Genomic DNA, 12,641 nt, shown 5'->3' with positions numbered 1-12,641 from the left:
TCCACTGCCGCGTTCAGAATGAGCCCAGGTTTGAAACGTTGTTCGTTACTTTCGCCAGAGTCTCGCTACCCACAGCGATTTGCTCAGAACATTCTACGGGGCGTCGCGAGAGATTGTCGAAAGATTGTTGTGGTCGAGTGCACAGGGAGGGCACATAACATAGAACATACCAAGCTGATACTCAAGAGAGCTGGTATAAGCTAGTAGATGGCAACATTTCTCTGAGCCTGAGGTGGAACTAGAGACGCGGATAAGCAGGTGGACAGGATGAGTCTCCTCCTGCGTACGCGTTTCTATAGAGGACCAAGGAGCCGCTTCAGTGGAGCCAACGATGACATTTCGTGCTCACAAGGATGCCTTCACGTCGTTGCCGGAAGAGCAGTTTGTTTCCTTCTTCCGACTGTCCAAAGCCCCGTGTATACACATACAGGATGTATACGAACATGAACATGACATCGAGTGTTTCCCCATGTTGGGAATGTTATGCACCCGCATTAGCCAAGTTAGTGTGTTTGTAACCCACCACCGTGAAATTAACTTCGTCGTGCACAAACATGACATTTCTTTATTTATGAAATATTTGGGCACTGCAATACCAAAAAAAAAAGGCTATCAATACTTGCGCTATCCATAGACCTCTACCTGTTTGTAAACAAATGACGTCATAATGTTCGACAGCGCCACGAATTTGGTAGAGTTGAACTACGTTCAACGCTAGTGGCGAACAAGGTCGCGCCTGAAAGCCACGGCCTTGAGGGGATTACGATGGTCTCTGAAAGGGACGCGACCTTCGGTCCTACTTTCTTTCAGCGAACAATTGCTCATTCGTAAAACCCAGCTTTCCCCTTCCGATCTGTTTTGGTTTCGGTCTGTCTACCAACGTCATGATGACGTTTGTCGGGTAGAGGTTTATTTGTATGCATTTTCTGCAGAAACTTGTGTGCAAGATATTGTGATATTGGAGCCAGTGCTTGCGGGAATGGGCAAACACATACTTGATTATCCGTATTGTTAGGAACTCTTTGCTTGGGTGTACCTGGCATAGGCGGTCAATGCTTTCTGTCATTGTCGTTGTTGTAATGAAATTACAGTAATGAATTACTTTTTCTGGTAATTTGTAATGTAATGCATTGCTACTGACATTATGTAATGTAATTTAATTGCATTTGGGCAGTAATTTTAATGGCATTACTTTAAAAAAAAGAATCGAGTGTGTGTTCCGTTCTGGTACTTGGCAGAAAGAGGGTTGTCGACTCACCAGTTAAGGAATTCAACGCCCACTATTAACGGTGACGCACTCAATTGGCACAGAATAAAATATGTCTCGTTTTTGCAATATAGTGTTGTCTGACAATGAATTTCCGCATCCTCAACATCGTTACGATTAAATTCGTAGTAATGAGTTTGCAATCTCATTACTTTTTCGTAGTAATTGTAATGTAATTTCATTACATTCCAATTGCAGGAATGAGTAATGTAATTTAATTAAATTCAAACTGGAGTAATGAGTAATATAATTTAATTACATTTCAGAAGTAATTTACCCAGGTATGCCCGCATCCTCCGTCGATATCTGCCTCCGCTCTGCACATTCTGAGCTTGGCTGCTTCTTGTAGCCGGGAACTCTCTGGAAGCCTCAGCAGGCTGTGTGTCGTCCTGAGCTAGTACCCGAATCACTGCCTACTTTAGTTGTACAGCTAAAAAGAAGGAGGAGACCACTCGAAACTCTCAGCAAGCTCACCGTAAGTCCACCAAATTACATTATCCTCGTCAGTATAGCAATCTTCCAAACGGCGTAAAGTGCACAGACCACCGTCCTCGTCTTCTACGAATGTGATGTTAAAATAAAATACGGAGTTAGTCCTCAACACGTGTGTAGAGTGAAACGAAAAAGAAACAGCTCCGAGGGCGGCCGAAGGATTCCCTTCGAGCCGGCGACGGCAGCAGACGATACCGCACTGCATTCGCATTGGCTGATTCATGTGTTACGTGCTGGTTTAGCGAAGCTATGTGCGAGAAGGTTTCTTTCCACGCTGTGACAAAGTTTATATTTTTTAGAGGTAAATACGAAGTAAGTTAATGTCGTCAAATTTAGGCTTTTTGCTTGACAGACTTGCGTCTGCCATCGAGAGTAGCGTCATTGCTCCACGCGGCGGCGAGGCTCGCCTACCCAGCGGACGACGGTGACCTTACTGACAACTTCCGACCGTGCGTCGGCATCGCGCGCTTACACGACGGCGGACGTTGCCACGTTAGGCCGACGCACCGATGCAGTGGCCAGTAATCCACATGGTTGCACTCCCCATGTTGGTCCAGTATTGGCAATCTTGGTAGCCCATGTGGGTCCAATATTGGACTAATACTGGCGTGCTGCTTGGGCTGTCACGCAACGACTCAGTATCGTGCACATTTACCGTATTACATGTACCGTTTTATCGATCGTGCACATTTACCGTATGGTCGTACCGAAAGTCAATCGGTTGAAAATCGTCTACGACTTCCACTTGTAGAACACGTCGTTATGGCAAAGGGTCAGCCTCGTAAGGATGTCCGATGTACTCCTAATTCGGTCGATCGATGTCAATGATCGTCCCCGCTGAACGGCAGGAATTCGTCGCAGTTGCTAAATTCGCTGAGCTGACTGCGGGCAACAATGACCGCCGCACCGGTTTTCCAACACAGTCCAAGGACACTCGAATGACGATCATTCACGATTTGTACATAAGAACTCGATAAACCGACATCAGCATTACAATCCAACACATGACTTCAAAACGATCTCAGTTGTCTCGCCACGTAAACCCCCAATTAATATTACATTACTTCAAACTCTCTCGTTGGGCACCAGGTCCCGTAGCATACAGTGGTTGCGTTACGGTGATTGCTTTGGATACTAGGAGGTGACGCGCGTTCGTATACCTTCTCAGCGACTGTGGTATCTGACGCTTTCCCTGGGTTTTCCGGCAGACCTTCCGGATGAACGTCGGCACAGATCCCCCTGAAGTCGGCCCAGGACGGATACTACCCCCCCCCTCCCTGTCCCCCGCTCCTTTCTGTTGCCTTCTATCCTTCTGTCTATATGTCTGTACGCCGCTGATAGGCACAGCTGTTTCGAGGCGCTAGCACGAAATTCAAAAATAAATGAATAAAAATCATGGGTCTTCAACCATGGGACATGGTTTGATTTCATTAGATTTCATTAGCTTTCATAAACTAACCGAGTGCGTCCTTAGTCATCGACAATGTATCGGTGAATTTTTCTGCAACATGTACACAGTGACGGCTATAAAGCACCCTGATGTACGGCTTTTGTCGCTATCTCGCTATTGCTTTCAGGAATTTAAATAAATGGCTTCAGTCGGTAATGACATGTTTCGAAGGCAACGTTCACACTTGACAATGCTGAACCTCCGCCCGTATTCGTAGCTAATAAATCACGGGAGACGATTGTTTTTACCACATTAATCGCGTTCATCTTTCTTCTAATGGATAAAGCAGAATGATGTTACTTGAACAAACAAACGCCTATCTGGTGTCGCTTGCCTGTGGCGTAGCTTTTCAGTCGGAGTGCGTCTGTTGTGGAACACAGGAGACGCTGCCAGACAAAGGCATTGAACACAACTGCGTATAGACTGGTCTTGTCGTACACTCACATTACAGAGTCAATGGCCAGGTACGCGAGACTGGACAACGTTACACTACGAATCGCTGCAACATACGTAAGTCCATGATAGCCCACTTTGAGGGTTAATTCCTTGGAGAATTCTGGACCCCTGATATTGTGTTTCTTCGAAAAGGTTCCACCGGTGTCAATGCCTGTCGTTGATGCAAACGGAACTGTTGTTCTGAAAGGTTTTGCTGGTTACATGTTGGCTTTGCTTCAAAGTGGTCTTGGTTTCAAGTAAGTCTTCACGCCAATTCTTTGAGTGAAAGCGTAGTTAAAGGGGCACTAAAATGAATGCAAAAACAAGTTCACTTCAAATTACATTATACGCCATCTTAATTTCGTAGTTGTTGTCGTAATTCGACTTTGATTCCGTTACGGAGCTACAATCAAAATTATACCGGACTCTTTCTTGCTTAGGCGCTAAGCAGTGAACCTCGTTTCAGCTCGTGCGTCCGTGTAGTCTATGCTGCGCGTGCACGCGCCTACCACGCTATGGAGCAGTCCCAGTGAAAAACATAGTGCGCGTTGGGAAGCGGACTGGCGTCGCTTTCCGAAGCACGTGAAGATATACAGGGTGTCCCACCGAAAAAGAGCCAGGGGCTAAAGTAAAAACGGAGTGCTCTACACAAATGGAACCAACTGTACGTGCTTGGCAGTTGTGTGGTCTATCCAAAAATATATTTTTCGTCGCCCCATGTCAATTTATTAGCGGAAATTAATTTTCTAAGTTTTTAACTATCGGTTTTAGCTCTCAGATGTCAATGAGGAGGTTGTAGTACATGTCGAAAAAGACACAACTGAAGTGGTTCGAGGTTGTTATGGCTTGTGGTTTCGTTTTTTCCCGAGTTTAAAAATTGGTTTCAGAAGCCACGCGCACCACAGAGCGCTGCCCATAATTCGGCGCCCGCGCGCGACGATTGCAGTGCACCCTGATAGGTGTGCTGTGAAACAGGCGAAATATCTTCCTCGTGTGTGACGTGGCCCAAGGATGGTCTCCAAGCGCTAATCTCAAGGTGCCGCGCGGGTGCCGTATTGTGGGCAGCAATCAGCGGCCCGCCCGGCATCTGAAACCAACTTTTAAACCCAGGAAAAAACGAAACCACAAGCCATAGCGGCCTCGAACCACTTCAGTTGTGTCTTTTTCGAGATGTAATACAACTTCCTCATTGACATCTGAGAGCTAAAACCGATCATTAAAAAGTTAGAAAATGAATTACCTCTAATTAATTGACAAGGGGCGATGAAAAAAATATTTTCGGATAGACCACACAACTGCCAAGCACGTACAGTCGGTTCCATTTGTGTAGAGCACTCCGTTTTTTCTTTAGCCCCTGGCCCTTTTTCGGTGGGACACCGTGTATGTTGTCAGGGGAACATTCGGCGAGAACTGTTGTGGGCTACAAACAGTGAATCGGTATTCCAAAATGCAGCAGTAAGCATCATGTCGCGCATATACGGAACACTACGATCGATCCCGTTCCAAATCCACATGCAACTGATAGGTGTTCGCACGCTTCTCCTGCTGCCTCATTGAATGCCGGCAATCTTTGCCTCCTGGGGATACCATTCGTTGTCGCCAAAGACGGCTGTGTTTTCATTGCGTTTTCTTCGAAACGATAGCGCTATGCGAACTGATTTTGCTTGCATTATACTAATTAATTCAAATACGCGCTTTCATTTGAGAGGAAGTTGCTTTTGCATTGTAGTGCCAATTTAAGAACCTATAGTAGACATATGCTTGCAAAGTTGGCTTCGGCAGCTGAATGTGTTTCCTCCGATTGGAAATAACCAACCAATGTCGTATTGTGGCGAATCACGCAGATATGAGATACACATTGACAAAGAGAACGAGTGGGGTACAATCCAGCCTGATGGAACATGGAGAGGCCAAGTCGGTATGATTGTACGCAATGTATGTAAGACTTCTCTTGTAGCCCAGTTCTGTTGTATAATTACACACAAGGCCACTGTTACAGGAGTGCGATCTAACAATGGGACCGATGTCAATGACTATGGATCGGTGGAATGCAATGCACATGATGCCGAGTTATTACTACGGCGACGCTGGCCATTTCGCAGGCAGAAGGAGACTGTATGATTCAGATATATTCGGATATCTCCAATGCTTCGATTGGCAGGTGAACAACAAATAACGGTTGAATGACTTGTTTTTTCTGATTTGCTGGTAGAAGCACACTGTAAGGAAAAAAAAAGAGTAATTTTACTCCTTTTGGGGACTAAATGCATTGCCGCACAAAATAGTCCCTTTCGGGAGCAAATGCACGGGAGTAAATGAATGTCACAGAGTGGAGACTGCATTTCACGCGCTGCTGTATGAGTCCCAGGCATAGCTCGGCGCGATCATGATCGAGGCACAATTTAAACAGAGAGAAACAAATAAGGCACAGTTTGCGAAGAAAGCAGCGCTGTTTCTTACTCTGTGTGGCTGGAAAATTGCTACGTTTGGTGAGTTATACAGCCTTATGTCATCAAATTGACCAAGGGCAGATATTTCCGCAGACTGTTGCATTCAGGAGACAGTTCAGTGACAAGTTCAGTCCTGGGGAGTAAATGTCGGGAGTAAATGTCGGGGTTGGGGACTAAAATGGGGAGTAATTGCAATCTAGGGGAGTAGAAGCTACGATTACTCCCCGTTTTCCTCCTTTTTTTCTCAGAGAGCACTGTTGTTTGAGTGTTCGTTCAAATAACTTGACGACGCACAAAATTTCTTGTACACTTCTCAAAACGGGACCGAGCTACCCATCTTTGTACGACCCTTGGTGTTTACATCAGGGAATTTGTGAAGTCCCGAGCCAGCCCGGATGAGAAGCAGGCAAGAGTGCTAGCCGATAGAGTAAGCTGGTGATACCATAATGTATTCTTAAACTGAGTGGCATTATGCGCTTACGGTGTGCCGTCCCACTTCCAGATATGGGTTGGAGTCGTCGTGAGCATCTTATTGACCAGCGCAATGTTCACTCTACTCAGTAAGAAGAAAGAAGATCCCGTAAAAAATTACGTGGATTACCTATTCTATCTAAGCGCTATGTTCTTCTGGGAAGGTGAGCAATGGAATGTCGATAAAGGCCGGTAACCAGAAAGACATACAATAAAAAGAAGTCCTTGAAGGAACAGCATGAAATAACATTTCTAATTACCCAAACCCCTGCTTAATCAATCTATTAAAAGTGACCACGTAGAATATATTGACCATGGGCATGGCCGAGGGGGCAAAGGTACCCAGTAGCGCACACAGTACCCACACGTGCGCGTCATAGTTTCGCGCGAAGGTTTCCCATCTTCCTTGTTCCTGCTAAAGTGCGAGAGATATTCGGCGTGGTTAGAGTGTTTATAATTTGTACAGGGAGCGCTTATCGGTCCAATTTACTCCCGGAACCGCAATCCCTTCGGGGATCTCATTCCGGAGCCGTTGCTTTGCGGGAGTACTTTTCGCGTCTTTACCGCGTACGTTCCAAAGCGGTGCGCATGCGTCCAATTACTGAATAGTTGAATTACTAATGTCTGTCCACAGCCCTATTTCACAGACAGATTGGGACCACTCCACTTTTCAAAAGAACCGCTTTGGAGGCGAGACTGCCGCCGCGTCCCGGCTGGTGCTTTGCGCTCTTGTTCCCAGTGTCGCGCCGGACGAGAAACGACCCAAATCTGGCAGAGGCGGTCGCTTGCGACGTTGCGGAGGAAAGAAACACACCGGCGTCGGTGGCCCTTCGTGCGACAAGAGTCGCGTCGCGTGACGCGAAAATCGCGCAAGTTGTTGCTTCATGCGGATCACCTTTAGTTCCAGAGGTAGTCGTACCATAGTTCGGCGCGATCATGATCGCGGCAGCCTTGCCAGTGCTTCGTGGTGGCACTCATGATCGCGATCATCAGGCTTTGATAAGGCATTGCGATCATGATTGCGCCGACCTATGAGTCTGTACAAACTCGCTGCAGTTAAAACAAGAACAAAAAAAAATGTACGGAGGGTCCTTCACTGTTCCGTTAAGAGTACAGTTTCTTTTTTCTTCAGGAGCGTGTGTAAGAGCCTAAAAGTAACACTGCATTTTCAGCAGACACAGTGTCTTCTGCACGCCGTAGGAGTAACAGGGTCCTGCTGGGAACTTGGTGGATGGCAGTCATGTTTTTGGGCTTGGCTTTCACGAGCTTTATGAAGACCAGCATGACAGTGAAGATGGAAACTGCTAAGATGGAGAGTATAGAGGACTTGGCGAGAAACCCTAACATCCTGCCCGTCGTCAGCAAAGGATTCGCACATGGCCTTCTCATCAAGGTGGATATGCTTCCCTAAAACTTCGTGTTGCGAGGAAAGATTTAAAAAAAATACGATGTAGTTCGTGCTACATGCGATTAAATCCCCTCCAATCCTTATACAGGGTGTTTGCTCTAACGCGTCCCGAAATTATATTTAAAGCGAGCGATAAAAAAAAAGCAGGTGGTACTTTTCTGCTACTTGAGTACGAAACAGGTACTGCTTCACTAGTAGCACCTGTTTCTTAGTCCTGAAAAGTAGCGCTCGTTTCTCTTTTATCGCTCGCTTTAAATAAAATTTCTGGACACGTTAGAGCAAACACCGTGTATAATTTTGTGCACACGCTACGTTTGATAGGGCGGCCAGTAATAAACCAGAATAACGGTCTTCAGGTGAATTACTAAGCAATTACTAGGGTGCAATAGATATGCGGTACGGTAGATAGAATGCACAACGCAGTCAAGAGATATATGTAGATCTGACATCTTTGTAGAAACGACAAATGTGTTCGCGCAGTGTGTCCCATTGGTGCGTGTCCCGGTGTGTCCGCATGTGTCCACTCTAGCAAGGTAGTCGGAACTTCTGAAGAAAAAAAGGATATGTTCTAGCCGAACACCAAGTGGGAATGGCACGGCAAATATTTCGCCTCTGTGTGCCGTACTACTGGAGACAACGATGGCAGAATAAATTACCCCGCCGGCATTGAATTTTCGGAAACGACAAATTCCAGATTTTCTTTCTCGTCCAGCCACGCGGTTCTACGATCAATCCTGAAAAATCATTTATGCTCTTTCGCACATATTCAGAATAACAAGAGACCCGAATACCAGACGGTGTGGAACAGAATAGTGAAGTTCGGAGGCATGCTTGATCCAACGGATACGTTCGTACGGAAGGTCATGGAGGACGTACTGGACGGCAAGAAAGCCATTTTTTCCACCCAGATCATGTTCGTCTATTGGATTCAGAGGCTGTATCAGGACGAGCCTCCACAAGGAGAGTTCTACTTCGGAAAAGTCAGGATAACGGGGATCTTTTGTGGTGTATATGTGAACAAGGGTCTTCCGGAACATATCAAGAGGAGCATTCACATCAGGTTGGTATGCTGTTTACTGTATTTAACCTCTGACGTTGCTCGAGTAGCGGTCAAAAAAGCGGATACAAAAAAGTTTTGGAGAAAAGCTATACGGGACGCGGGACAAAACGTGCAGTTGCACAGCACGTACTGAGCGATATTGCGCCTGTTGTCGGCTACAAACACCTTCCTTCCACACCGCAACCGCTACTTTGGACAATGATGAAGACTGATGTGGACGTTACGAAACATCGCTTTCGCCACATTTCTCCTTATTCTATCTGAGACGGCGTTTATTCTCTTTGGCAGGCTACGGTGGATCCTCGAAGGGGGCTTCGGATACTTCTACACCGAGCATGTTCTTCTGAAGGGACTGGGGAGTCACTGGGTGGCTGATGAGCCCGTCCGGGCCCTCGCAATGGAAGACGTTTCTGGTCTCTTTGCCGTCTTGGCTGTTGGGGCGGTCGCGGCCACACTTGCTGCCGTTGGCGAATGCATCTATGCTAGACACAGTACAACTGGAATAAGTCGTCTGTAGTCACCTGACATATAGGATTATGGTACCGCATATTGTATGTACGGGATCTTATATATAAGCAGGATCCCGTATCGTACAAGATCCTATATCATATGGGATCCCTTATCGCAGGACCATATATCATAGGGGATCCCCTATAGAATGCTGGACAAATGTTTACGGAGCACGCTCCAGCGCATTCCTTCATCAGAGTGACGCGCTAGCAGCAAATGGCAATGCCCGGTCTTACATGCATGTGCCAATAGGTAAACCATTCACCTGTTGCAAGTCCGTACGGTACCAGTCGCTGCTAGCGTGTTACTCTGAGGAATGCGCCGGAGTGTGTTCCGTAAACTTTCGTTCAGCACTGTACTACAGGAACCTACCTGATATGTCATCCTGTATCACTGTGAATGCACTACTAATGCACTAAATATAAGATGTCTATAGACGTAACGTGCACGAAACATTACATTTCTTACAATTTCTTTTTATATAGGTTATATAGGTTTATATAGGTTATATAGGTCGTTCAGCATGTTTGATACATATTTCCTGAGCAGATATGTCCTTGCTTTTGCTATCTCGGCCGTCTCCGTAGCTGGCAGCCCTCTTCAAAGTGTCTCGCCTACATATATTTCTCGAATGCGTCTGTGATGGATCAACGTAAAGTAAATTGCTGATTCCGCAAGCCTCTACTGACACATAAAATTAATTGCAGACCTACTCCAGCGAAAAGTTTCCAAAGTGAAAGTTCAAAGTTGCCTTTGTAGCAGATTGAAAGTTCACTTTTTACGGCTGTACAAGACGGCTGCCACCTTGTGAGACCATAATTCATTATGTGTGTCACAAAGCTCATGTGTTCTTCGAAGTAAAAAGAGTGGCCTACGCATAGAGTCCGAGTAATTGGATTTTCTATTGTTAACAGTGCCCGTTTGAGAGAGTGAAAGAGCACAGTGCCGCCTCATGCGTCGAAGATTAGCTTTAACTTGCGGAAACAAACCAAAAACACAAATCTATCGGGTGACTCTATCGCGACTGCCCTTATCTTGGGCTGCATTTTCTGTTTTCTTTTAATCTTTTTCCAGGACGCAGGAGGCGATAGTGTGCTTTTTTATCCTCTCGTATTGGGGGCGAAGGAAAGACGCGTCTCTAGAGATGCGCAATGAATAAAATAAAGAAAAAATGGCGTTCCTTCACGAATTTTTTGCGGACGATTTATCGAAACGGATTTTTGTTCTGAAAACGGCTTTGGTATCTGGTGACCGAAGAGATCAGATGTTCTCATTGGAGCAACTTCGTAGCTTTTATAATTAGAAAGTTAATTATTGAAAGTTAATTAAGACATTGCCTTAGGAGACTGTTAATGCCCCCCTAGGGAGTGCCCTTCAGCATATGCTATATTGCAATTGATTTCATCTCCGAAAAAGTGATTGATATATTTTTAAAAATCTGTTCACACTTAGCGTGGACACCCTGTATATATGTACAGGGTGTCCCAGAAAACGTGTCATTGAATTATAATAAAAAAAGCTACACCACCTAGAGTCATGCGGTCAATGGCATTTGTTCTTACTGGGTTTTTGCCACCTCCTCATGTGAATGTCGTGTAACGTAAGATTAATTATGTAAATTTTTGCGACCTTAAGTCGGAAATTTGCCTAGTAAGTGTCACTTTTTTACCCCACCAATGTGAAGAGCGTGTCTAATTTAGTCAAATTAATGATAATTGACAGGGATATTCAGGAGCTATCCCATCGAAAAAAATAGCCGAACATCATGATCTACGGAGGTGGCACAAAATAGCGCACGATGAATTTTTCAGCGCAGTCTTCGTCAGTCCGACGAAAGGAGGTTGGAAACCCAGCCCTCCCCGACATCGCAGAAAGAGATAAAACAGGCACGGCTTATGACGTCCGACTTTCGCTGGGATAATGCTTTCCCTCTCCCAATTTTAGGAACTGTTACTTTTTCTACTATCACTCTGTGGGCTGGCTTCCGAACCTCCTTTCGTCGCACTGAGAGCGATTGCGCTCAAAAAGTCAACGCGCGCTATGGTCCGGTGCTCCGAAAAGTATGATATTCGGCTATTTTTTCGGATGGGATAGCTCGTGAATATCATTGTGAATTATCATGAATTGGAGTGAATTCGGCACGCTCTTCATATTGGTGGGGTAAAAAAGTGACCTTTACTTGGCAAATTTCCGAGTTGAGTTCGCAAATATTTACATAATTAAACTTGGAGTACATGAAATTTACATTAGGAGGTGGCAAAAACCTAATAAGAACAAATGCTCTTGACCGCATGATTCTAGGTGGCGTAGTTTTTTTTTTATAATTCAATGACACGTTTTCTGGGACACCCTGTATATATATATATATTACTTTTTCTCCTCGGATTTGCACGATTTGCGTGGATCAGCCTGTGGCAGGTGGGGGGGGGGGCTAAAGCCCCCCCCCCTAGCCCCCCCGTGGCTACGCCACTGGCAGTACGCTCCAGCGAAGGCACACATACTTATCCTGCACACGCATTATTCAACACGCACACGAGTACACGGCTCAGGAGGCACACACATTATTCAGTCGGACACACATATTTGGCGATGGGGATCGCTGTGCTTGCTATTTGATAACCATTACGGCTCTTTCCAGACGTTACGGCTGTGTACCGGCTGTACTTCCTGAGGGAACTTCTTTAACCGGCACATGTTCGTCACAGGATTTAGAGTGTAGACTCAAAATTTCCAGCGAGGTGCCCCATTGTATGCATCTGTAAGGAACATGAAGCATATCATTGTACTTTCAAAAGAAATACAGTTCATGTACAAAGCTCTATGCCCGCTACACCCATTTTACGCCTCTTTTACACCCAAGCTCAGTGGATGTTGTAAATAAGGTGTTAAGTTATTATTAAACCCATTGAACACCCCTCATCCGAGGGTGTTTCTTCGAGCTTGTGTAATTTGGGAGTAAAAATCAGTTTACACCCGGGTTACACCCTAAAGGGAGTTTTAAATTTAAGATTCCAAGGCAGTCGCCGAACACTTTCACGTTCCTGGTAACAATTTTGACAACTATAAACTATATATTCTAGAAACCGGGTTCAGGTCCA

At 45.5% G+C, this 12,641-nt stretch overlaps 1 protein-coding gene across 1 annotated transcript; it reads left to right on the top strand.

Annotated features, from left to right (window-relative positions):
- Positions 1-3,665: 3,665 nt before the first annotated feature.
- LOC135400483 (uncharacterized) lies at positions 3,666-8,950 on the top strand (the record flags this gene model as incomplete). The annotated part of the gene is made up of 6 exons (XM_064632315.1): positions 3,666-3,719; positions 3,798-3,901; positions 6,461-6,521; positions 6,597-6,729; positions 7,738-7,958; positions 8,744-8,950. Coding segments are annotated over exons 1-6 (780 nt in total), but the record flags the coding sequence as incomplete, so codon positions are not given.
- Between the last annotated feature and the right edge of the window lie 3,691 nt (positions 8,951-12,641).

This window comes from Ornithodoros turicata, chromosome 7 (assembly GCF_037126465.1).
Source record: "Ornithodoros turicata isolate Travis chromosome 7, ASM3712646v1, whole genome shotgun sequence".
In the NCBI taxonomy this organism is placed as follows: domain Eukaryota; kingdom Metazoa; phylum Arthropoda; class Arachnida; order Ixodida; family Argasidae; genus Ornithodoros; species Ornithodoros turicata.
Note: the sequence above shows the minus strand (reverse complement) of the source record. Positions and strands in the feature narration are given on the sequence as shown.